Consider the following 25975-nt stretch of genomic DNA (forward strand, 5'->3'; position numbering starts at 1 on the left):
GTAACCTAGCCAAATAAATACAATCTCTTAATCAACTAAGCTAACAACATTTTGTATTTTAGATTTAACACCAAATTTGATAAACGCGTGACATTTTAACAATAAAAGTTCAAATTTTTAACTAACTAATCTATATATATATAATGATGCTTAATTTTTAAAGTGTCCGGATTGCCGGGTCGAGAGTTGTGGTTAATTTGGATATATATGTGAGAGTAAATGGATACTTGGGTCGGATTGTGAGTTAACCCGCCCATAAATTTAAAGCGTTTAAAAATAAAATTAAAAATGCTATTTGTATGTTTCGAACTTGCAACCTAACAAAATAAGTACAGCCCTTTAACCAAATGTAATTGAGATGTGGTTTGTCGATGGATAATAGGCCGGTATCAATTAAAGTGGTTAAACAAATATGAATCAAATATTTGATTGACCAAAGTGTGAGGTCACGATGCTAATTATTAAAAAAAATATGAATCAAATATTTGATTGACAAAGTGAAAGTGTAAAGTCACGAGATGAGAGATTCATTCGGAAAAAATATGTGATGAAAAATGTGAGAAAATAAGTTATTGTACCGAAGTGAATAAAATATGGAATGAAAATGTTTTATTTTTTATTTTAATATATTATTCGTGATTTATTATGAATTTTACATATTGAATATATATTATTATAATTTATTTAATTTATTTTATTTTTATTTTTATCCGTGTGCATTGCACGGAAATTTTCCTAATTTTTTTAATAACCCAAATCCGAATAACCGAAATCTCTTTTTTATTTCCTCTTATTAAACCATAATAAAAATTGAGAACAAAAAAGTTAATTTCAAACTAGGCCTTGTCTTGTCGAGGGAATAACAAAAACAAAAATAAATTAATTGTGACAAATTTTAAATTAGTCTAATAAAATAAAATAATATAGTACATAATAAATAAAAAGTTACTGCTTTATTTCTAGATTTTATAACATGGTATAAATATTTTTTTGCCTTCTATTTGTTATTGTTAAAGTTATATTATTTATTTTAAATTTACATATAAATGCTCTAATATATATACTTAAATTTTATTATCTATAAGATAAAAAAAACAATTTTAAATGCACATAATACTACTTCGTTATGTATCATCGTGGCGGGGGCGCCAGTTTCAGAAATCACAACCAGAGAAGACCGGAGGGGAGGTAAGAGAGAGAGAGAGATAAACAGGTAAGATGGTGCATAATGCTTACGATTCCTTCGAGTTAATCCGTAATTGTCCAACGAAGATAGATGCCGTCGAATCCTTTGGTTCTAAGATATTTCTCGGCTGTTCAGATGGATCAATTCGGATCTACGCCCCTGAATCCGTCTGCTCCGAGAACTCTCCACAGCCTGATTATCGAAATGTTCAATCCCTTGAGCTGCTGAAAGAGCCATATATATTGGAGAGAACTGTCAATGGATTCTCTAAGAAGCCGCTTCTGGCGATGGAGGTTCTTGACTCTAGGGAACTGTTACTTTCTCTCTCAGAGTCGATCGCATTTCACCTTCTCCCGAACTTGGAGACCTTCGCAGTTATTACCAAAGCAAAAGGTGCGAATGTCTACTCGTGGGATGATCGGAGAGGATTCTTGTGCTTCGCTAGGCAAAAGAGGGTGTGCATTTTCAGACACGACGGTAATGCTGCGGAATTTTATGTGCTATTATTTGATATTCAATCAATAATTCCCATTTCGTATGTTTATAATTGTATTACATTAAAAAAAATGATGTTATAGATCCAAATTGTGCTATTCCGATAAAGAAGTTAAGATACTATATCAAGCTATTCAACTAGACTTAATAGATTATATGATATTTAGGAGGTCGAGGGTTTGTGGAGGTCAAAGACTTTGGTGTTCCTGATACGGTCAAGTCGTTGTCTTGGTGTGGAGAGAACATTTGTTTGGGGATTAAAAGGGAATACATGATACTTAATTCCACAAATGGTGCATTATCCCAGGTATTCCCATCTGGAAGAACTGCCCCACCATTGGTGATTACTCTTCCATCCGGAGAATTACTGTTAGGAAAGGTATTATCCTATTTGCATTCCACTATTATGTGATATACATTTTTGTTTTCTTTGTATCTTTTGGCTCAAAATGTGTAAGGTGAAATTTCTACCTTTTAATTCAGGATTATAATGACTTTTTCGCATGTTCCAGGATAATATTGGGGTGCTTGTTGACCAAGGTGGGAAACTTGTGCAAGAAGGCAGAGTTTGTTGGTCTGAGGCTCCTACATCCATTGTTATACAGAATCTGTATGCAATTGGTCTCCTACCAAGACATGTTGAGGTAGGGTAATGAATTACCAAACCACGCATGCTTCTCGTGGACATTTTTTCTTTGTTACACAATTTCATAGTTGAGCTTTGCAGGTACGGTCCCTCCGAAATCCTTATCCTTTGATACAGACTGTTGTTCTTCGCAATGTCCGGCATCTTCGTGAAGGTTCCAATACCATAATTATTGCCCTGGACAACACTGTTTATGGATTGTTTCCTGTTCCTCTTGGCGCTCAGGTACTTGATTGTGAGACTGAGATTTTAATAAACAAGGAAGTATTTTGTGTTAAAACTTGCATATATCTGTTTCTTAATCCTTCATCAGCTTATTCCTATCAATGCTGGAAGAGAGTAAACAATCAAAGTTAATACTTCTAACTTCAGTTGAAGTTCTCCTTTTTTTGGTATTTATTTTCATATCTTTATTTGCCATACATGCTTGGAAGAATATGCTTATAGAAAACTAAATAATTGCCACCATAACACTCAAATTTTTTTTTGTCTTTGAAATGTATAACATGGATTGTAAAAAAATGGCATGATCTTCTAAGTAGCAATACTATGCTTCTCTCTCATGCAGATTGTGCAATTAACGGCATCAGGAAATTTTGACGAGGCTTTGGCTGTATGTAAATTACTGCCACTGGAGGAGTCAAGCCTTCGAGCTTCTAAAGAGCAGTCAATTCATATAAGGTGAGGATATGGTGTGGAACAATAAGGATATTTCTGCTTTCAGTTTTGTTTAGGGCTTATACTTAAAATTCTATCACTGACAAAATGGCTTGTGTAGCAACTCTGAAGTTTTGTTCTAGTGCTGTGTAACTAGAAGTCTAGTTAAACATGATCGGCACATTGCTTGACTGGAGCATAAAAGTGCACTAAAAAGTTTACACTCAGATATCTAACTTAGAACATGACTCATTTATAGAGGAGTCATTGTATAATGCAATTCTGTATCTACAGATATGCTCATTCTTTGTTTGAGAATGGGAACTATGAAGAAGCCATGGAACATTTTCTAGCATCTCAAGTAGGAATCACATATGTGCTTTCTATGTATCCATCCATTACCATTCCCAAATTGGCAACAACTTCAGAACCGGAAAAAATTGTGGATATAACTGGAGAGTCTGCCTTCCTCTCTAGAAGTTTATCTGGTTTGTCAGATGATATGGAATCCTCATTACCTGCAACTCAGATAGTTTCTGAAGAGATCACGACCCTTGAGTCCAAGAAACTGAACCATAACACTCTGATGGCCCTTATCAAGTTCTTACAGAAGAAAAGACACAGTATAATTGAACGAGCTGCTGCTGAAGGAACTGACGAGGTTGTTTCAGATGCTGTTGGAGATAACTTTTTATCTTATGATGCTGGAAGTTCTAAGAAATCTACAAAGGTATATGGTATGACACAAGTTTAGCCACCATAGGTTGATTCTATTATGTCAATAAAATAGTATTTAGCTCTCTTCATGTGCTTTTGGTGATTATGATTAAATGGACATGTGGGTGTCATATTTGTGGATACTAACTAAGTGGATTCTGCTGAAATTTCCATTCAAAGACTTTATGTGGTTTACTATGCACATAATTATTTTACCATGTAAATGATGTTTTTTCTGTACTTACATTCACTCTTCTTTAAATTGCAATTCTCATGATAACTTTCAGTCTGTCAGAATCATCAGAATCTGAATGTGGACATATAAAGTATTTCTTATCACTAATTATGAAAATTCACACTAAGTTTCTCGAAAAAAAATTCATTAATCTGGATTCATTTTTACATGAGTAATTTGAATTTCAGAGACGATTACTATAGATAATACTACCTGCATATGTGAAATGTAGTTGAATTGGATTTTCCCACCACAATTTTCCTGTTTTATCCTTTTGGGTGTCAAATGTGTTTCATACTTTCATTTTCACAATGTAATCAGTCACGACCACTAGGATTCCTGGAAAAAGGCAACAAACATAGATTTCATATATTGTCAACTAATGGATATTTAACTATATTCTTATGGTTGTTTGTTTATGTAGGCTCGAATGAATATTACCATTAGTTCAGGTGCCAGGGAAATGGCAGCAATATTGGACACGGCGCTAGTCCAAGCTCTTATCATGACTGGACAATCTAAAGCTGCAGTAGAGCTACTTAAAAGTCTTAATTACTGTGATGTAAACATTTCTGAAGAGTTTCTGCAGAAAAAGAATGAGTACGTCTCTCTACTTGAGCTGTATAAAAGCAACTCAATGCACGATGAAGCTCTTAAACTTTTACATCATTTGGTAGAAGAATCCATGTCAAACCAGTCAAAAACTGAGCTTCCTCAGAAGTTCAAACCTGAGATGATCATTGAGTATCTGAAGGTAAGTTTAGTTTCCACTGAAATATAAAAAGAAGATATCAATGAACTTCTATGAAATTTTGATTTCTTAATTCAAAGAGATCAAATCTGTCTTTGTTGTTGATGATCAGAGGGTCCATCTGTTTATGTTTGCCAACTTTTTTTCTTTCCGTAGGGGTGAACAATTTTGTCCTGTGAGACAAACATCAATACATACGAACACAAAATCAATTTCTGATTCAGATATCTCTTAGACTTATACTCTTTTTTTTTATTATGAATTTTTTATGCAGCCTCTTTGTGTGTCAGATCCCATGCTAGTATTGGGATCATCAATGGTTGTGCTTGAAAGATGTCCAACACAAACAATTGAGCTTTTTTTGTCTGGAAACATTCCAGCCGATCTTGTTAACTCTTACTTAAAGCAGCATGCTCCAAATCTGCAGACAACATATTTAGAACTTATGCTCTCTATGAATGAAAATGGAATGTCTGGAAATCTGCAAATTGAAATGGTAAGAGTCTGTGTTTCCTATCTTGTTGTACAACTTGAGACAGTCACTTGTTGTGTGTAACAGTATTTCTTTCACGAGATGTACTCATCATAAACAAATTCTTTTTCTATAAATGTAGTTTTTTTCTTTTTTAAATAAACTGATTTTTCGGGGAAAAACCTTGTTTGACGAAAAAATGAATTATTAGGGTTCAATGACTAAAATATCGTTTATCTTTACTTATTTAAAAGGGTATTTTAATTGATGATTAAATCCAAATAACCCTTCCATCAAACAAGGCTTAGGAGCTTAAAGATAACAATTTTGTCAAAATTAACACAGTTCAAACTCTACTACATTTGACAGATACAAATCTATCTCTCTGAAGTTCTTGATTGGTATGCTGACCTAAGCACTCAACAGAAATGGGATGAGAAAGATTATTCCCCAACAAGAAAGAAATTACTGTCTGCTTTAGAGAATATCACAGGGTATAATCCTGACTTGATATTGCATCGTCTTCCAAAAGACGCCCTCTATGAAGAACGTGCCATTTTATTGGGTAAAATGAACCAGCACGAGCTTGCTTTATCTATACATGTCCATAAGGTATTTCCTGTTAATAATATTATGTATTATATTCCCACTTCTTGCACATCTCTATTTAACAGTTTTGGCATATATATTACACTTGTAGCTTCATCTTCCCGAGCTGGCACTGTCCTATTGTGATCGCATTTATGACTCCACACTTAACCAACATTCTTCTGCAAAGGCTAACGGCATTATATACCTTACTCTTTTGCAAATCTATCTGAACCCCAAAAGGGCGACGAAAAACATTGAGAAGCGAATTACCAATCCTGTATCGCTTCAGAGAGTGGGTTCTCCAAAGTCTAAATTGAAAGGGAGTCGCTCAGTTAAGAAAATAGCGGAAATAGAAGGTGCAGAGGATAAACGTTTCAGTCGTAATAATAGCATTGACAGCGCGAGAAGTGATGTGGACACAGACGGGACTATTGAGGAAGTAGGAGCCTCTAATATTATGTTGGAGCAGGTTCTTGATCTGTTAAGCCGAAGATGGGATAGATTTAATGGTGCTCAAGCCTTGAAGCTATTACCAAGGGAATCTAAGCTTCAGGTATTTGTTTTTTTTTCGAGACCAAGTCTCTGCTTTCAATTAGTGTTCTTCACCATTCTCCTGTTCTTTGGCAGAACTTTCTTCCTTTTCTTGGACCTCTTATTAGAAAATCAAGTGAAACATACAGAAACCTGTCTGTTATCAAGAGTTTAAGAGGAAGCGAAAACCTGCAGGTATTTTTACCAACTTTTTCTTACTTTCCATTGAACTAAGAGCTTGTAAAGAACATTATTTTTGCTTACCTGCAGGTGAAAGACGAACTTTACAAACATAGAAAAACACAAGTGAAGATTACAAGTGATTGTATGTGTTCGCTCTGTAACAAGAAGATAGGCACCAGCGTTTTTGCAGTCTATCCTAACGGCACAACGCTAGTGCATTTAGTATGCTTTAGAGACTCGCAGAACATGAAGGCTGTCGTGAAGAACAATCCTAGACGGAGAAGATGAGGAAAAAACAAATCTTTCAGGTTGGTGGCTGACTATTAATTAATTAATTAATTGTTTGTTCAAATAAGTTTATCATGTACAATCTTGAAAATATATGAACCATATATATGAATCATCATCGAAAATGAAACTAGACACACTATTAGAGAATTGTGCTTCAAAATTATACTAGTTCTTCAATCTAACGCCACGAGGATATAGTCATTAGGGGGACCTTGTTCCAGGCTAAAGAAAGAAACTCTGGTTCTGATTGAATAATAGAGAACGACCAGCTGTAATTGTAGTTCATTAGAAGCAGCTTGGCTTGACTCATTGCGTAGTTACTTAATCGAACCGGTTCCAAACCGGCTCTCTCCATTAGGACTCTCCACTTCTCTTTACTCTCCATTCTGTTTCTCCCCATTACTCCGGCCATTCTCTGATATAGGAGTAGACTCTCGACTTGTAGCCTCTTAGGTGAGTCCCGTGGTAAATTCGGCTCGAGTGAATCAAACACTGCCGAGAAGTAATTCAATGCGTTCTTCATCCGGGTTGGGTAATCAACATGGTTCAAGCTCGCTTCGTACTCACCTAAGGTGATGATGATTGGGTTCAAAGATTTCGCAAATTGGAGAGCTGCGTCGACTTCATCATCTGTCTCGTCAAGCCAATTGTTAAGCTGAAGCATGAAATTTACTGTCAGTGATTCGTCCGGGTTAGCTTTGAAACTTGTCCCGTTGAGTTCTTTAATTGGCGTCAAGACTGGTATGAACTCGAAGTTTAGATCTAGTAGAGTTGCGAAATCACGGAGTCGTCTGCCGGTGGTGTTAAGAGCTGCGGCAGGGGAGTTTCCCAGAGCTGGCGATGGGATACCAGATATACGGATCATGTCTGGTTTTCCGGCAGGTCGGGTTGCCAAGGCTTGAAGAAGAGCTGCCCATTGAATTCCTTGATCAACGCCGAAGTCGATGATGTGGATCTTCATCGCCTTTTCAGTGGCTTCTAGGATTGCTTGATTTGCAGTAAAATGCGCAAATTTTGAGTATGGGCAAGCATCGTCTAGGATCATGTAAGAGAGAGTTAAGTCTTCTGGGGTGGTGGAGATGGTCGGTTTGTTTTCCGGCCAGTGGGACAGAGACACTCTACTGAGAAGAATCTCAGTGAAGTAGAAGACTACTCGCTCCGACGGGTCTCCATGTTGGCTGACGGAGTCCTTGAGTCGATCCAGCAACTTCTCGGCCTTGCCGGGATCGAAATCTGCCATCTCCGAGCAGTCAATTAGCTCTTTAAACAGTGGCTTGAGTGAATCAACTTCAGATTCGGTCTCTGTCGGTGGAGAAGATGGACCCAACTTTTCTGTCGGAAAGATGAACTGATTGGGATCAAGCGGCGGAGAAGTGAAGTTTGTCGGACAATTGACCAACGGATCGTAAACGTACTGATTGAAGTCAATGTTGGTCTGCCATGGATTCGAACTCTGAGGGGAATCGCCGGCGGAGATAAGGCTATCCATCCATTCGTCAGCAGCAGCCGAGTCGAAATCAAGACAGTGGTGGTCCAAAGATGGAAATTGAAAGGAGGAAGAATCTCCGGCGACTTGAAATATGTCGGAGGAGGGCCATTGGAGGAGTGAGAATGGGCCGAGAGTTGCAGAGGCGGCGGCGGCGGCGTCGGAAATTTGCTGTTCTTCACAGAGCTGTTGTTTCTGGTCTTGATCTTGTTTCTGCTTAATAAGTTGTTGGGCTATCGCCATTAGATTTCCACTGTCTGAGCACATAAACGCCATTTTTTCCGGTGAAAATCTCGCCGGAAAGACCAGTTATATGATCAGTAGTGTGTGAGAAGAATCATAGGTTTATAATGTTAGTTAAAATAATAATAATAATAATATATCTGAAGAAGAGAAGAGAATCCTACTGTAGTGAGTCAGAAAGATAATAGTCAAAAAAGGCACAGAAACAAGTAACAACGGCTACTAGGAGAGAGAATGGAGACCATTTAATACCAAAAGTCTGTGCCTATTTCTCTATTAAATACTCCTACTCTATTATTTATATATTAAATAATCATGAACAATATATATTTTTTAAATTACTTTAAAATTTAATTCAGGCAATTCAATAGATATTTATATTTATATAAAAAAATTCAAAAATTCAACTATTATATAATTATATTAAGAGGGGTGACATGAAAACGACTATTTAACAAAAGTAATACTACAAATCTGAAGGTGACATTATACTAAAAGAAATTGCCATGTCGGATAATGTCCTGAATATGGTCATTATCGGGATAAAAATTTTTCGAACATTATAATTTTTTCAAACATTGTTATTTTTTTATTTATTATTATTATTTTCAGACATAGTTTTTTTATTTCTCATTTACATGTGATTAGGGATGTTCAATATTTGGTATAAACCAAATATCCGACTGAATTCAAATAAATCAAATTTAAATTTTAATATTCGGTTCAGTTTTGAATTTGCTTAAAAAAAAAAAAATTCGAAGAACTCAAATTGAGTAACTTGAATAACCCGAAAACGAATCGATGAACACCCCTACATGTGACCGACCAACCATGTCGGATTCATGTCCTTACTTTCATCATATTTTCGTTGTCTAAACCATTCATTTTTTCTATTAAACGGTGTTATCAAAATAAATTGACTATTAATTTTGTTGCATATGAAAACAGAATGATTTTATTTATGATAAAACATAAAATAAAGACAATAAAAGTGAAAAAACAAAAAACAAATACCATATTAAAAATAATTTATATGTTGATCTCCCTGATGATTGGGGTTAGACCGATTAAAATAACTCCTAAAATAGCCAATAGAAAACTACCACATTAAGGTATATATATATAAACAATGATATAGTGAGGTCACACTACTCAATAAAACTAAATATAAAGAAGCGGATTTCTTATCCTAAGTCTAGTTGTTGTCCGATTGAAGTGCGAATCAAATCAAATTTTATGTAGTATTTTTAAAATGTAATATTTGTTTATATCATATTTATATGGAGGTTGAAAAAAACTTAAATAGTTATCTCGTGTGAATAATCAAAATAAATAAATATGCATGTCTAATTATAGCTGACAAACCCAAGGATTGGTTAATGATTAAGCTAGCTAGATTAATTAAGTGAAATTTTCTTTAGTTAATCCTAGTTTCATAAAAAGATAATATACAATATGATGTGTCTGTCATATGTGACATGCAAAACTTGAGACAATTGTTCATACGTAAGTAAACTCACTTAAAGTTAAAATTGTTGATTTCAACTAAATAACTTTTGAAAAACCCCCATAAACATATCAATTAAATGTTAATTATTTGTAATCACAATATTAAATATTCTTAATCATTTTTAATTTGAATAATTAAAAATATATATATATATATATATGATGGCCTACCATACCATGGTCTCCTTGGTCACAGATATGAGGCGGAAGTGACGTGGCGCACACTAATGTGGGACCCATTTCTAATAAACTTCGAATCAGCATCGTACGCGTGTTCGTTCGTTTCTACATATAATGTGGTTACGGTTCCAGTGGGCCCCACATTTGATATTGACGGTTGTGTATTATGGGTTGTCGTTGTTTGGGAACAATTTCCTGTCCTACCCACCTTTCAAACAATTTTTCCCAAACTACCCACCTTTTCATTCACATTCCCAAACTACCCACATTTCTCTCTCTAAATCATTAATCAACCCATTAATTAACTCACTCTCTATTTAACCCACTAATTAACTCCTCTCTCTCTTTCAACCATTAATTAATATTCTCACTTTTAAACTATTAATTAATTCAATTGAAATATATTATATAAATATTAAAATAAAATAACACATATATTTTATTTTTATTTAAATCTATAAATATAATATATATAGTTCAAATTAAATACACTAAATTAAATAATTTAAATAGCTATTATAAAATAAAATAAAATAAAATAGAATACATTACATAAACGGGAACTTGAAATAAAATATATTACATAAACATTAAAATAAAATACATTACATCAACGGGAACTTGAAATAAAATATATTACATAAACATTAAAATAAAATACATTACATCACAATAAAATACATAACATAAACATTACAATAAAATAAAATACATAATAAATATTAATCACGTTCAATATACAATAAAATGCATATTTTATCTTTATAATTCAATTTTATGATATCTACTCCATTTTCCACTAGAGCAAAAACCTCTATATAAATCCACATTATGTTTGTTACCACCCTTCCAATATCCATTTATGGTTCTGTATTGTCGAAGACTCCTCTTTGTTCATTGTATGGAATAACCTTGTGTGATGATGTTTTTTTCTCAACAGTTTCAAATAATTCTCTTGACCTTTGACAATAAATTTGACCATTTTGAAGGTCATTAAACGTCGCAGTTTTAAATATATAAAAAAATTGAATTATAAAGATAAAATATGCATTTTATTATTTTATTGTATATTGAACGTGATTAATATTTATTATGTATTTTATTTTATTGTAATGTTTATGTTATGTATTTTATTGTGATGTAATGTATTTTATTTTAATGTTTATGTAATATATTTTATTTCAAGTTCCCGTTTATGTAATGTATTCTATTTTATTTTAATTTATATTAGCTATTTAAATTATTTAATTTAGTGTATTTAATTTGAACTATATATATTATATTTATAGATTTAAATAAAAATAAAATGTTATTTTATTTTAATATTTATATAATATATTTCAATTGAATTAATTAATAGTTTAAAAGCGAGGGTTTAAAAGTGAGGATATTAATTAATAGTTGAAAGAGAGAGATGAGCTAATTAATGGGTTTAGAGAGAGAGAGTGAGTTAATTAGTGGGTTAAGATAGAGAGTGAGTTAATTAATATGTTGATTAATGATTTAGAGAGAGAAAGGTGGGTAGTTTGGGAATGTGAATGAAAAGGTGGGTAGTTTGGGAAAAATTGTTTGAAAGGTGGGTAGGACAGGAAATGGTTCGTTGTTTGGACCACAGTAACAACATTTTCTACAAAGTACAAAGCTTGTTTGTTTGTTTTTTTTTTAATTTTAATTTATGTAAGAATTTTGAAATTAAAGAGATTTTTTTTTAAAAAATTGTTTAATATATTATTTAGGGTTTAAAAATTATATAATAGTTTAGTTTATTTGAAAATTTGAAATTCTCCAATTAATCTAATAAAAAAAACAAATCCTTGTAGTCCTCATTTCAGTTAAAACTAGACAGATAGTCAAACCATATACGTAAAAGGTTTGAATACAAGCTGTAAAAGTTTAATTTAAGACAAGATAAATAATTACACCCTGTTTGGATCGACTGATTCCGGAGCTGGATCTTGATTTGAGTTTAAAAATAATATTATTTTAAATATTTTATTGGGATATTACTTTAGATTAATAACATTTTAATTTTGTATATATTAACAAATTTAATAATTTTTGTACGTTCAAACTCAACTCTACTCTAATATACAAAATCATTGATTGCAACCATTGCAATCAAGCAATATTGTTGTAATCAGGTCTATAAGGGTGTGTACATTGATTTTTTTAGAATTATTTTACAAATAAATAAATAAATGGTCGTTGATTCGATGAACAAATTACTGCGTATAAATTAAATTAAATATATTTTAATAATTTTTAAAAAATAATTAAAATATCAAACACAACAATGTTTTTTTAACTTATGTGTTTTGTTTTGGATTGGAATATTTAAATAATTTAAATTAATTAAACATCGTTTTATTTACTTCTTTTTAATTATAATATCACTTAATTCATTAACTAAATAAACTATTAAAATATTTTTTATTTTAAATTACTATTTTTTTAAATTTATTATTATATATTAACATACTTTAAGTCTTTTTTATCAAAATAAAAATTACCACATTTTTAAAATCATCTTTAATTATGATTTCTGACCATTTATTTTCAAAAAATCACAAATCCGACAAGATGTTTTTTTAGTAGGGGAAATGTTGAATCATAACATATTGGCGGCTTAGCCATAGGTCAAAAAGAGCAAATATTATTTACTTTACCTTTTTTTTAGAAAATAAATTTGTTTTCATTCATCTTGACTATGAAAATAAAAGTTATTTATTTATTTAAATTTTACAAAAATAAAGTAAAATATATTTGAAGTTATAAAATGAATAATTATATAATTAAAAAAATGGTATTATGTTATAGATGAGTTTTTGATTAAAAAATCAACATCAAAATGCATATTAAAATCAGATTAACACTTGAGACAACTGTTTAATTAAAAACTATTATGTATATGTTTATGATAAAAATAAAAAATTGTCATAAAGTAATGATTATAAAAACAAGTAAAGTCAACTCTCATGAAATTTGGTTCGAGAATGGACACCTTTCATTTTTTATATTTTTTTTGCGTTTGAAAGAGACATAATTGAACATTGGCAGTGACTTTTTGTCTGCCAAGTGATGGAGAAATTGCAATAATTAGTGTTCAAACATTCAAAGAGAAGAAGAAGAACAACAAGTGGTGGTGCTCACTAATAATAACTATTTCAAATCTTTCATCAACATGTCCATTGTCTAAAACAACTACTCTTTTGGTGGAACTAAGGCTCTGTTTGTTTGCTTGTTTCCTTCCTTAACTAACCTCCTTATTCGATCAGAAGTTACCACCATCGTTTCATTCCACATCTTAGTGCATGATCGAATAAGCTGAGTCAATCACACTCGGGGATACCGATGCAAATAGAGTTACGATGCTAAACACTCTTAAAATATTAGTAGATAAGTTGAAACGAATAAACATCATCCGAATTATCAAATAAGCTAAGTCAATCACACTCAGTGATAATGATGCGAATAAGATCTGGTATATGATACTAAACACTCTTAAAGTTGAAACGAATAAACATATCCCGAATTAACAAAAACAAATAATATATTGTAAATGATTGAATTACACAATAAGCTTATTTGATAGTTGTTGTTTTTTTTTATAAAAAAATCAACTATCATAACTTTTTTTTTTTAATAATTTTATTACATAATTTATCAACTAAAATATCATTATGTTAATATAAAAGATATTTTAATAACCCAAATAGTATTTCCATCAAATAATGTTTTTTCAACAAAAACAAAATAAAATTCCCAACATCAAACAAGCTCTATATTTTAAAATGTCAACTGTACTGTTTGCTTGGGAAATTTGAGGAAATGACCCCAAAATAGGGCCAAATAGCCGATGGTGCGGCTCCCTATTTTTTATAGCGCGGGTGACCCCCAAATTTTTTAATGACCATTTTACCTATGCGTCACGCACCCTCCAGATGCGTGACGCACCCTGAACCCTATAAAGACTTAATTTTTTTTCATTTTCGTTTCATTTTCTCTCTCATCCAGCCCCTTTCTTCCCCGTCTTCTCCGCTCCGCCGTGAAACCCTAATGGTGGCGGAGAAGATTTTCTCTTCTTTTTCAGCGATGAAGAACGAATCGAAGAGGCACCGTCGACCATGGCACCATATTCAACGGCCTATAGCTTCGAAGAACATCCAATGGAGACGAGTTTGCACAGCGCTTAGGATTTCGAACAAATTGACATTTCATTCGACCATTCCACTATATTTTGTGTTTATTTCGTTATTGTTTGTTTCGATTTCCTATTCAGTTCGTGTATATTTCCTTTACAGAACGTTCCTCATTGATTCGCTGATTCGTTGAATGTAGGTTGTTTGTTTGGTAGGATGCGTCACGTAGGATGCGTCAAGATGGATGCGTCAAGATGGATGCGTCAACATGGATGCGTCAACTCCGATGCGTCAACTCGGATGCGTCAACTCGGATGCGTCAAGTAGGATACGATGCGTCACATTTATTTTTATTTTATATAAAAACCCAAATAAGCCTCGACCACTATTCATGCTCTCTCTCTCTCTCTCTCGCACCCGACGACGCACCTGTCTCGACGACGCACCTGCCTCGACGTCTCTTCCTGCTCGTCTTCGTCTTCATCTTCTCGTTCATTCATTGACTTCATGAGGTTAGTTTTAGTTATGTTTGTTTATGTTCATGTTAGGTTTTAGGGTTGGTTGCTTCTTGTTTGCAAATGGTTCATTCATGGTTTATGTTAGGGTTTAGGGTTGCTTCATGCTTGCAAATGGTTCATGCATGTTTTATGTTAGGTTTTTAGGGTTGCTTCTTGCTTTCAAATAGTTCATGCATGTTTTATGTTAGGGTTTTAGGGTAGGTTGCTTCCTGCTTTCAAACGGTTCATGCATGTTTTATGTTAGGGATTAGGGTAGGGTAGGATGCTTCTTGATTTCAAATGGTTCATGCACGGTTTATGGGTTGGGTTGCGTCAAACAGTTGCGTCAAGCAGCTGCGTCAAGCAGCTGCGTCAAGCATCTGACAATTGTTTCTAGCTATTTTGACGGTTGCTTTTCTTCTCGTTTGTTTATATTTGTTGTGAAATGTTTTCACAAACATTGTTGTTTTTGTTTTCCCTTTTGTAGATGCCAGACTTCACGGTTTATGATTTTCCTGGTAGGATTTCATTGAAATCTGTCATAGCCTTGAAAAAAGTATCTGATAGGTTTGAAGCGCTGGGTCTTATGGAGAGGGCTCTAAATTCCCAATTTCAGTATTTATTGAGAGGAGTCCCAAACTTGTTGTTCTCAGGGACCATTTTACATCAGTTGCTGGTTCGGAAGGTGAAGGCCAATTTGAATAGGATGATTTTCAACTTTAATGGGGAGGAATATACTTTTGGTCTGAAAGAGTACGCATTGATTACAGGCCTCAACTTCGACAGATTGCCTGAATACAAAGATGAATGCCGATGTTGTCCACCCTTGCTGATAAAATATTTCAAAAGGAATACGTCAATTCGAATGATGGATTTGGAATCTATTTTCATGAAATGCACCGATAAGGAAGACGCATGGAAGATCGGGTTGATTTGCTTGATTAACCAGTACCTCTTCTCATATGACCCAAAACGGCTTTTAAATCTCAAAATCATCCATATGGTTGAAGATGTTGAAGATTTCCTCCGATTTCCATGGGGGAAGGTGTCCTTTAGATTCACCATGAGGGGTCTTGACCAGGACATGAAACACCACAGGTCCGTATATATGTCCAGGAAAGGGAGTGGAGTTACTAATTCTTTTGCTTATAACGTGTATGGGTTTGTACTAGCACTACAAGTGTGGAGCTATGAGATCATTCAAAACTTGGTCCCTAAATTCGCCACAAGGAAAGACGTTGATGGCCCTTTTCGCCCAAGGATACTGTTGTATCAATCCAAAAGGAAGAATACATTTCAGGAGGTACAATCTGCCTTTAACAGCGCTGTGTTTTCTAAGATGGAAGAGTCCTCCGAGGAGACGAGTTTGTACAGTGGGAAGGATTTTGAACACATTAACAATTCATTCGATGATTTGTTTGAGGGAGTTACTGATGGGGGAAAAAAGAGAAAGGCTGATGAAGATGTTGCTGAAGATGATGATGATGAAGATGTTGATGAAGAACCTACTACTGTCCAACCTTCCAAGAGGAAAAGGAATGTTGAATATGATGATATATCCCCCCAGCAAAGCAGCCATCAAGCGTCGTAGCCTGCATAACATGAGTCCCCCATCCGCAACTTCAACACCTCCATCATCACCTGCACATGAACCGGCACCGGCATCTCATGTTCAGATAAAGGATGTCGAAGTGATAAAGAAGGATGTCGAAGAGATAAAGAAAGATGTCGAAGAGATCAAGAGAGACATAAGAGACATCAAATTGAATCAACAAAACTACTTTATGAGGTTTGAAAAGATGATTCTCAGTCTAAGCAACCAGTTCGCCAGCCATGTCACCAACCAGGTAATTCTGTTAGAGCTTTCTGTTTTTTACTACTTTATGTCTTGACGCCGCTGCTTGACGCAGCTGCTTGACGCATCCTGAATATAAATTCTTTTCACTTTTGTAGCAGGAGCAGAAGGAGAATGACATCGGTCTGAATAACATTCGTGACGAAGAAGAGGAATAAAAGCATAATGACATTCGTGTTGAAGAAGAGGAAGAAAAGCATAATGACATTCGTGTTGAAGAAGAGGAAGAAAAGCAGAATGACATTCGTGACGAAGAAGAGGAGAATGCCATTGGTCTAAATGACATTCTCGATGAAGAAGAGGAGCAAAAGGAGAATGAGAAGGTTAATAATGGAGCCATTTTGCAAGACAATGTTGAATTGGAGCAGAAGAAGATTGAGAATGAGAATGTTGAGGATCCGCCGATAGAGGCTGTTGTCGAGAATGAGAATGTTGTCGAGAAAGAGGCAGTTGTTGAGAATGAGAAAGAAGAAGTGGAGATTGAAGAAGGGGAGAAGAAAGAAGAAGTGGAGATTGAAGAAGTGGAGATTGAAGAAGAAGGGGAGAAGAAAGAAGAAGTGGAGAAGAAAGAAGAAGTGAAGAGAAAGCCTATACAAAAGACTTTTCAGAAGAAGGTGGGGAAGAAGGTGGGGAAGAAGAAAGACGAAAATGACGAAGATGAACTGGAAATAGTGAATACTCCTCCTCCTCTTCCTAAGAAAGTCATATTGGTCACGAGAAGGAATAGGAGGCCGAAGAATGATCCAGATTTCACCGACCCCAATCTGAAACGGCCCAAGTTAAAAGATCCTATCACCGTCAATCCACTTCTAAAATATGACGATCAACTTCTTCATCAATTGCAAACATGGCTTAAAGATCCAAAAACTGACAACACAAAAATTGAGCTCCATACTATATTAGGTGATAAGGCATTATTTCGCCGATTGCTAAAAAGGTTCACCTGGCTGACTGATGATGTAAGTAATATTCATGTTAGAATAATTTTAGATTTGCAGATTGTATTTTAAATGTTTTTCTCTCGTGTAGGAAATCGATGCAGGTTGCTTCATTTTGAGAAGAAGAGCTTGGGTATATCCAAAGACATATAAGAAGAACTTCTTTATTGGAGATTGTTGGCTCCACACCAGGTTCACTGCTGAGTACCCCGAGTTTAAGAGAAGTCGTATTGAGTTTGACATTGAAAACTTTTTCGAATACTTCTTGGGCAATGAAAATAACTATAGGAATAGTTGGAAAGTATGCGATGATATATATATTCCTTTGAACATCAAAGACGTCCACTGGATACTTTGTGTTGTCCGTCTACAGCAATGGCGCGTAGACGTATATGACTGCGATCCTGGATGTTATGCTAATCTTGATGAGTTTGTGCTACCGATGTGCGAAATGATTCCGGTTATATTTGACAAGGCATTGCCTCTTGAAGATAAACAAAGATTTCCTCTGCTCAACCCTGATTCCGTTTTGCCATACACAAGACTTCCAGAGTCAGAAGTTCCCAAAGCAACTAAGAGTGGAGATTGTGGTGTATTTGTACTAATGTATATTGAGTACTTGACTGCGGGTCTGAATCTAGCAGAAGTGACCTCAAATGAGATGAAAGCTTGGAGAGAAAAGTGGGCAGTGAGGTTATTTCATGGACTTGTAGATCCATAGGTTATTTATGAAACTTTTGTACTGATATCAAATTTTTGTAATGTTAATCTCAAACCTTTGTAATATGGTTGATTTAATGATATCAAACGTTGTTAATCATATATATGTTATTGTAATTAATTTAATGCCTTAAGTACACAGTTATATAAACCATGTCTAATGTAATAGGTTTTGCACTAATGTAAACCATGTTTCGTCAAGCAGCTGCGTCAAGCAGTTTCGTCAAGCAGCTGCGTCAAGCAGTTTCGTCAAGCAGTTTCGTCAAGCAGCTGCGTCAAGCAGTTTCGTCAAGCAGCTGGATCTACAAAAACACTTGGTACAAAAACCCTGTCTATGTATTACATTCACCAGAAAACTACAAAAACACCAGAAAACACCAGAAAACAACATTCAATGAATCCTTGTTACAATACACTTTACTGAATCCTTGAATCCTTGATGCAAAAACAACATTAACACCTCCACACAAGACACTTGGTAATAAGTCTACAAAAACAACATTAACACCACAACACAACACTAACAAGTTCATTCTAAGCTAATGGCTCGTAAGATTGAGATGATGGCTCGTAGAGCTGAGATGAGGGCTCGTACAGTTGAGATGATGATGGCTCATTCCGCTGAGATGATGAGGGCACATGCTGCTGAGATGATGAGGGCTCATGCTGCTGAGATGATGCTCTTGCTCTTGCGGTAGACGGTGCAGGCATCACTGCTTTGCATGTTGCTCTATTATGTCCTAGACCTGCACATGAACTGCATTGTCTCGGGACCTTACGGACCTCACCTTGGGATGTCCTACGTTTAGTTTGTGGCCGACCTTTCTTAACCTTCACAGGTGGTTTTAGACACACGCGTTGTTTGATAATATCGGGAAGATCCCAATTCTCTTCATCACCAACCGGATAACATGTCTCCGCATATGCATTCAACCAAGATACAGTTGTATAATACCTATGAGAAGGGAAATAAAACGATTAAAAATAGGTTAAATAAATAGGTTCAAAACGATTACATACCTTGAGCATAAGTCGTAAGGAACCACATTCCTGTGACGGGCAGCAGCCAGTGCATGTGTACAAGGAAGACCGGAGACTTCAAATACCCTACAAGTGCAGTCCTTGTCCTTCAAATTGACTTTATAATGTGCCTCATTATCATGCACATACAACTCAAATCGGTTAAGGGATGATACGGTATAGAATCTTGCTTTCTCAAAACCATCACATAATAACTTTTCATACGTTGGAGATAAAAATTCTTGGTGGTTGGACGCTTTTTCTCTTCTATCATTAAACCACCCTTGTAATGTTGTTCTTAAAGACTCAAGCATTGCTGAAATTGGATACTTTCTGGCTTCCCTGCACTGACTATTCAAACTCTCTGCATAATTGTTTGTGAGTTGATTGTATCGCTTACCGGGGAAATATGCTCTACTCCATCTTTGAAACCCAATCTCTTCCAAATAGGCAGCAATCCTATGATCTTTAACCCTGATCTTGTCAAAAAACCGATTAAATTGGGGGATAGTGTACGCACAAGAAGCCAAATCAAACTCGACATGACAATTATCAGTTTTGAATTTGGCATTAATATTCATCTTTATGTGATATGTGCACGCACCGTGGTCTGCTTCTGGAAAAACAGCACACAAGGCATTGGCTATGCTTGGGTGTTTATCAGATACGAAGACGAGATCATCAACTAATCCAATTGCTTCTCTAAGTTTTTGCATAAAATAAGTCCACGAGTTATTATTCTCTGAATCAACAACGCCGAATGCAACAGGATACAGTTGCTCATTGGCATCCAATGCAACAGCCACCAATAGTTGACCTCCCACCTTGTGCTTGAGAAAACTTGCATCAACACACAATACGGGACGACATAAGGCTTTGAAACCCCTAATTGAGAGGCCTAGAGACATGAACATATACTTGAAGTGGCCGTGCTCGTTTGTCTGAATATCTGTTATGGTACCCGGATTATTCTTCTCCAACATGTATAGGTATGAAGGCAATTTTCCATAGGAATCCTCTACCGTTCCTCGCACCGCCGTTAAAACCGTTTCCCTTGCCCTCCAAGCCTTATTATAAGTCAAAAACATCCCATAAGCTGACTGCATGTCCTCAATTATTTTTTTAGGCAAGTGGTTATGGTGATGGTCCATGTACTTACCCTTCATGCACTACCCAATAACCCATGCCGGTGTTTGCATTTTTTTTCCGGCCTCGACAAAACTGAGCATGAGTGTTGTCGATTGAATTTCTGAATCTCAAACATCTCGGAAAACTTACCTTTCACAGCACGTAAGCTCCACTTGCATGTCTCATCCATACATTTCACATACCAAAGATGTTTTCGAGACTTTTTCACTTTGAATTCAAAATGATAAGTCATCGCATATTTATATAGCGTCAGTTGAAGTTCTTTTTTAGTATCAAATAACGTACCGACTTCCAATACGGTTTCACTAGTTAACGCCAATGCAAATGAAGGGTCTGTCGGTGATACGTCTGTCGGTGATACGTCTGTAGGGTCTGTCGATGGTGTACCCATTGACGCTCTTGCACTAGATGGTGTACCCATTGACGCTCTTGCACTAGATGGTGTACCCATTGACGCTCTTGCACTAGATGGTGTACCCATTGGTGTAGGTATTGACCGGTGCGGCGTGCGTGCAACTGCTGATGCAGGACTACTAGTAGCTTGGAAATCACTAACCCGTTCATAATTAAAGTCAATAACGCGTTCATGATTAATCAGTTCATGATGAGCCCGTTCATCTTCTTCTCCTCCTCCTTCATTATCACTTTCAAATAAAATCTGTTGAGAAACAACTCGAGAAACAACGTCGGGTATAGTTTTTTGAGTAATGATTGGTAGTGTAGTATCTTGACTTGGGTACTTCTCTACTAATGAGACACAAAGTGGTGACGAAGATGACGAACTTCGACCCGATATCAACCTTGATAAATACATGCCCACATCTTTATCTCCCTCAATAACAACAGGGGGAAGTTTTGCAGAAGGATCATACATGACTTTAATCACTAAATCATATGCAGACTTTTGCACGTTAATCGTCTCATAGATTGTATCAACTAATTCAGCAAATGTAGTACATTGGGGTATATCCATGGTTTTGCATGATTGTGCAGAGAAAGACCTGGTACCATTGGCTGCAATTTGCCACTCTCCATTGTACACAACAAATACGTCAGCAAATACTTCAGCTGCAATTGAAAAAATGATAGTATCAATCGAGAGACACCGTAACAATGAAATGCAAGTAAAGTGTCTGGGGTGCGTTACGCATCTGCGTAACGCAACTACGTGACGCAACTGCGTTACGCAACTACGTGACGCAACTGCGTTACGCACCCGGTTTTCCGCCGCGACGGTGGCATTCCACCTACTCATTCCCTAATCACTATACCCTAACAAACAAAGCGTGGAAAGAGAAATGAAGAAGGAGAAGAATACCTGTAGCAGCAGAAAGAGACATTGTGAAGGAAGAGAATGGATTCCGCCGTCGTCTTCGTCGGTCGGTGGTTGTCTTTTTTAGAGAGAAGGAGGAGAAGGGAAGTGAAGAAAGAGAAGGAGAAAGAAAGAAATGAAAAGAAAGAGAAAAACTGGATTTTTTTTAATTATATAGTAAGGGCATTGTGGACTATTCACAATGCCCTCAGGTGCGTCACGCAACCGGAGGGTGCGTGACGCAACGGGGGTATTTTCGGCAGAAAATTGTTTGGGGGTCACCAGCGCTATAAAAATTAGTGGCCCGCACCAAACATAATTAGCCCCCTTTTGGGGGTCATTTCCTCAAATTTCCCGTTTGCTTTCCTAATTTGAAATTCATAATAATGTTTTTTTTTTAAACTTTTGATACAGTTATTTATAGATTCTGATTTGGGAAGTAAGTGATAAAAACAGATTTAACCTTGTTTTTACTCTGTTTATTTGTGTAAACTGTATTAATCATTTCTACCCTAGAAAAAAAAGTAATGAAACTGACCAAATACAGCTCAATCATTAGACTCCGTGTTCAACTTCTACCCTTATATGATCTAACAAACAAAATAAAATAGAGTGTTTCTTAAATCTTATTAACATTCTGATGTTTGTTTAGATTTATGGGTTGTGCATATAACTCTTAGAACCCGAAGAATTTAAACTTGTACTTTCCTTCTTGCTTTTCCGGTTCTTCTATTTTTCATTTTGGTTTGATTACACTTTCATTCCCCATCAATCTTCTCTGTTTTTCTGCCTAGAAGATATTCAAGATTTCTACAAAACTAACTTTTGACATGTCTTTAATATTCTCTAATGATGAAATAATCTCAAACATTTTAGGAACAGTTACCAATACCTTTTGAACCAATCTAGAATCAAGAAATTCAGAGTCAAACAATCTTACCTTGTTGACAATTGTGTAATCTGTTAGAGTACTCATTGATGGTCTGTGAATCCTTCATCTTCACCCTCTCGAATTCCCTAATTAAATTAAGACCTTATTTTTTATTTCTTTCATATTCTTCTTTGAGAAAATTCCAGACCTTAAATGTTGATTTTATGGTCATTATTCTTATGAAAATCTCAGTTGACACAGCAGCAAACAGAGTAGCTCTTATCTTTGACTTCATTGTCTTCTTCTTTTTGTGATTCTTTATCTGCCAGTATTGGGTTATCTTGTAATTCTGGCATTACATACTCCTTCTCAACAACTTCACGGAGATCATTTGCCTCCAGATGAGCCTTCATTCGGTCAGCCCAAACATGATAATTGTTACCATTGAACACAAGTGGTGCTAATGATGTAAATGACATATCTGAATCCATGGAAAAAGGTAAATGTCGTGGTGAGTTTCTCTCATTCACATGTCTCTCAAGATGATAGCTCTGATACTAATTTGTTAGTTATTTTGAACTAAGAATACTTTTTAGTGTAGAAGAAGAGATGGAAAGAAAAACATAATAGTTTTCATTAAATTAAAATCTAGGAAAATACATAGACATGATCTATTAAAAATTCTTTTAAAAACCACCTACTACCTCACAAACTAAAACTGAAATGCTAAAAATAATAATGTTATACATATTTATGTGAGGCATTATACAATTCTCGATAATGCACCATGTATATTTCATGTGACGAACAACTATTATTCAGTTTGAGTCATTTTGTCAAAATTTCCATTAAAATGCACACTATTAAGAACAGGACAAAAAGATTAATGTAGCTTGGAAAACAGCCTCTGAGATTTGAGAGATAAGGCCTCGAGAAAACGCACCGCCACATCTCGTATATCGGCCAGGAGATCGCAGACGGAGAACAAAGAAGAAGAAGAAGAACGCCACAGAGGAGGAGGAGGAGGAGGAGGGAATCACAGCAGCATTCAGAACTAAACTACCCCTACCCCTACCCTTACCTGTAATATATTACCTAAAGTGCCCTCCTCCCCCATAAAAGGTATTTTACTCGTGTTGTTGTGTCTGGCCAAAGACTTGCAGATAGAGAGATGGGACCGAAAGAGAAAGAGAAAGAGAGAGAACGTCTCGTTCCATCAGTAGAAATAGGAATGCTTGAAAATGGACGCTCGACACCGTCATCTCCATCGGAATCATCTTCGATCGCATTATCTTTGCATGCCTCTGGCAAAGAGGTACGATCTGCTGCTTTCACGTTAATTCATTCATCTTCTTCACTGTATAAACTGCCCATTATCAGCTCATCGAGCCTGCATGGATTACATATTAGCAACATGCAGATGCAGTACTAATCAGGCTGATTCAAATGAAATCATATTCTACCTATTTAGATTCATTCAACATGACTACATTTATATCATCTTATTATCTTCTTCATTTTCTTATGCAGGCAGTTTTCAAAGGATTTCGTAGCTGGGCTTCCAATAAATTTATGAGTGGGTGGTAAGAAACTATCATATGCCGAAGAATCTATCTGATAATTATCTGCTCTGTTTTTAGATTCATGTTAATTTGGCTATCCTAGTAACCCCAGCAATTTGACACATGCAAGTAAAAAGTGTTACATTGGCTTGCAGTGTCATTTTACTTCCTTTGGCAATCACATTCTACACCACATGGTGGTTCATTCGATTTGTTGATGGTTTCTTCTCACCAATACTTACTCACCTCGGTATCCATGTATTCGGTAAGTCTATTTTAAATTCATCTCATACAATGTGACTATAGTGTTTCGTAGCATTTCTCACTGATTAACAGGTCTAGGTTTTATGACTTCCATCACGTTCATCTTCTTTACTGGTGTGTTCATGTCTTCTTGGTTGGGAGCTTCAGTTTTGGGTCTTGGAGAATGGTTCATTAAGAAGATGCCATTGGTGAGCTACATTTATTCTGCTTCAAAGCAAATTAGTGCAGCAATATCACCAGGTTAAATATCCAAATTCTGTAGAATTAATATTGGCGCAGTCCTGAAAAAGATGTTTAAAAATGAGTCTTTTCAGATCAAGGTTCTCATGCCTTCAAGGAAGTGGCCATCATAAGGCACCCGCGTATTGGGGAGTATGCTCTCGGTTTCATCACATCTACAGTTATCCTTCACAATAGCTCGGGTGTTGAGGAACTCAGTTGTGTTTATGTGCCAACAAACCATCTCTATCTTGGGGACATCCTCCTCGTTAATTCTGATGATGTCTTGAGACCTGACCTATCTGTTCGAGAAGGGATTGGTAAGAAACCAGTTAAATATATTAAATACCATGTTTCCTTTTCTATGTCAAGGAAATGGCTAATTCTACAGATTACATGCCCAAATACCAAAACAAGTTATAAGTCAAATATTCATTATCTTAGTTAGGTTATTTGGATTAGTTTGTTGATAGACTAAATCGATGTTTGATATCACTTAATCAAAATGATTAAGTGTTTAATTTGACAACTGTTATTTAAATCTTAGATCTTATAAGAGCGTCCAAAGGACAACTTTAACCCCTAAAAATTAATCAAATTGTGTCATTATAAGGGTACAATAGTCTTTAACTACTTTTCTGACATAATTCCACATTTTACCAAATCCACTTACATACAATACAAGTATTTGAAATTTAAATATTTCATTTGGTTTGTTTGAAATTATTTAGTGACTTAACTCATTCAACATTTAAAATAATTTTCAGTTTTATGAAACACTAAGATGAGAAATGTGTTAAGGTAACCTGATCTCAAAATGGCATTAATTACAGAGATCGTGATATCGGGAGGTCTGTCAATACCACAAGTATTGAGGACAATAGATGCAAAAACAGTTATTGCGCCTAGAGTTGGGAAATTTGCAGCTCCACTCATTTAATAGATCTGCAGACTTAGAAAGGCATGAAGTTTATAGTTGCATAAAGTAATGGAGAAATAGCAGCACACGCACACACACGGCCTGCTACAGCATCGGTTAGGTAATGGAACATGCTCACAAAGCATGAGAAAATCTTGAGTAGTGGTTGGCTGGATATCACACTTCATTCAACCTGTTCATTTTCTGTTAATTGGTGTTACAAATCCCACAACCAGATGTGTTTATCTTCAAATAAATATTAACATAGTCATTTTTTTTATCATTATTGCATAATACTCTATACCATTTATTACAAATCATTAGCCTTTATAAATTT

The 25975-nt window shown here is 35.3% G+C and overlaps 3 protein-coding genes across 3 annotated transcripts; 2 read left to right on the top strand and 1 right to left on the bottom strand.

Annotated features, from left to right (window-relative positions):
- The first annotated feature begins 1151 nt into the window (after nucleotides 1–1151).
- LOC124937722 (vacuolar sorting protein 39-like) lies at nucleotides 1152–6899 on the top strand. Its single transcript, XM_047478041.1, has 12 exons — nucleotides 1152–1663; nucleotides 1849–2060; nucleotides 2194–2325; nucleotides 2409–2552; nucleotides 2896–3008; nucleotides 3279–3714; nucleotides 4361–4690; nucleotides 4962–5183; nucleotides 5529–5771; nucleotides 5860–6303; nucleotides 6378–6476; nucleotides 6552–6899. The coding sequence occupies exons 1-12, from the start codon at nucleotides 1219–1221 to the stop codon at nucleotides 6750–6752; spliced, it is 3021 nt and encodes a 1006-aa protein (XP_047333997.1). The 5' UTR covers nucleotides 1152–1218; the 3' UTR covers nucleotides 6753–6899.
- LOC124937723 (SCARECROW-LIKE protein 7-like) lies at nucleotides 6830–8715 on the bottom strand. Its single transcript, XM_047478042.1, has one exon. It carries the CDS (start codon nucleotides 8515–8517, stop codon nucleotides 6934–6936), a length of 1584 nt encoding a protein of 527 aa, XP_047333998.1. The 5' UTR covers nucleotides 8518–8715; the 3' UTR covers nucleotides 6830–6933.
- Nucleotides 8716–23845: 15130 nt separating this feature from the next.
- On the top strand, nucleotides 23846–25851 carry LOC124939599 (protein LIKE COV 1-like). The gene is made up of 6 exons (XM_047480060.1): nucleotides 23846–23989; nucleotides 24205–24257; nucleotides 24392–24501; nucleotides 24573–24740; nucleotides 24815–25039; nucleotides 25553–25851. The coding sequence occupies exons 1-6, from the start codon at nucleotides 23846–23848 to the stop codon at nucleotides 25657–25659; spliced, it is 807 nt and encodes a 268-aa protein (XP_047336016.1). The 3' UTR covers nucleotides 25660–25851.
- The last annotated feature ends 124 nt before the right edge of the window (nucleotides 25852–25975 follow it).

The sequence above is a fragment of the Impatiens glandulifera genome, chromosome 5 (genome assembly GCF_907164915.1).
Source record: "Impatiens glandulifera chromosome 5, dImpGla2.1, whole genome shotgun sequence".
Lineage (NCBI taxonomy): Eukaryota > Viridiplantae > Streptophyta > Magnoliopsida > Ericales > Balsaminaceae > Impatiens > Impatiens glandulifera.

Coding starts and splice junctions, on each gene's coding strand:
- LOC124937722 (XM_047478041.1), top strand. CDS start 1,219: ATGGTGCATAATGCTTACGATTCCTTCGAGTTAATCCGTAATTGTCCA. Junction 2,553..2,895: donor CTGTTCCTCTTGGCGCTCAG/GTACTTGATTGT, acceptor TCTCTCATGCAG/ATTGTGCAATTAACGGCATC. Junction 5,184..5,528: donor GAAATCTGCAAATTGAAATG/GTAAGAGTCTGT, acceptor TACATTTGACAG/ATACAAATCTATCTCTCTGA.
- LOC124939599 (XM_047480060.1), top strand. CDS start 23,846: ATGGGACCGAAAGAGAAAGAGAAAGAGAGAGAACGTCTCGTTCCATCA. Junction 24,258..24,391: donor AATAAATTTATGAGTGGGTG/GTAAGAAACTAT, acceptor ATTGGCTTGCAG/TGTCATTTTACTTCCTTTGG. Junction 25,040..25,552: donor ATCTGTTCGAGAAGGGATTG/GTAAGAAACCAG, acceptor CATTAATTACAG/AGATCGTGATATCGGGAGGT.
- LOC124937723 (XM_047478042.1), bottom strand. CDS start 8,517: ATGGCGTTTATGTGCTCAGACAGTGGAAATCTAATGGCGATAGCCCAA.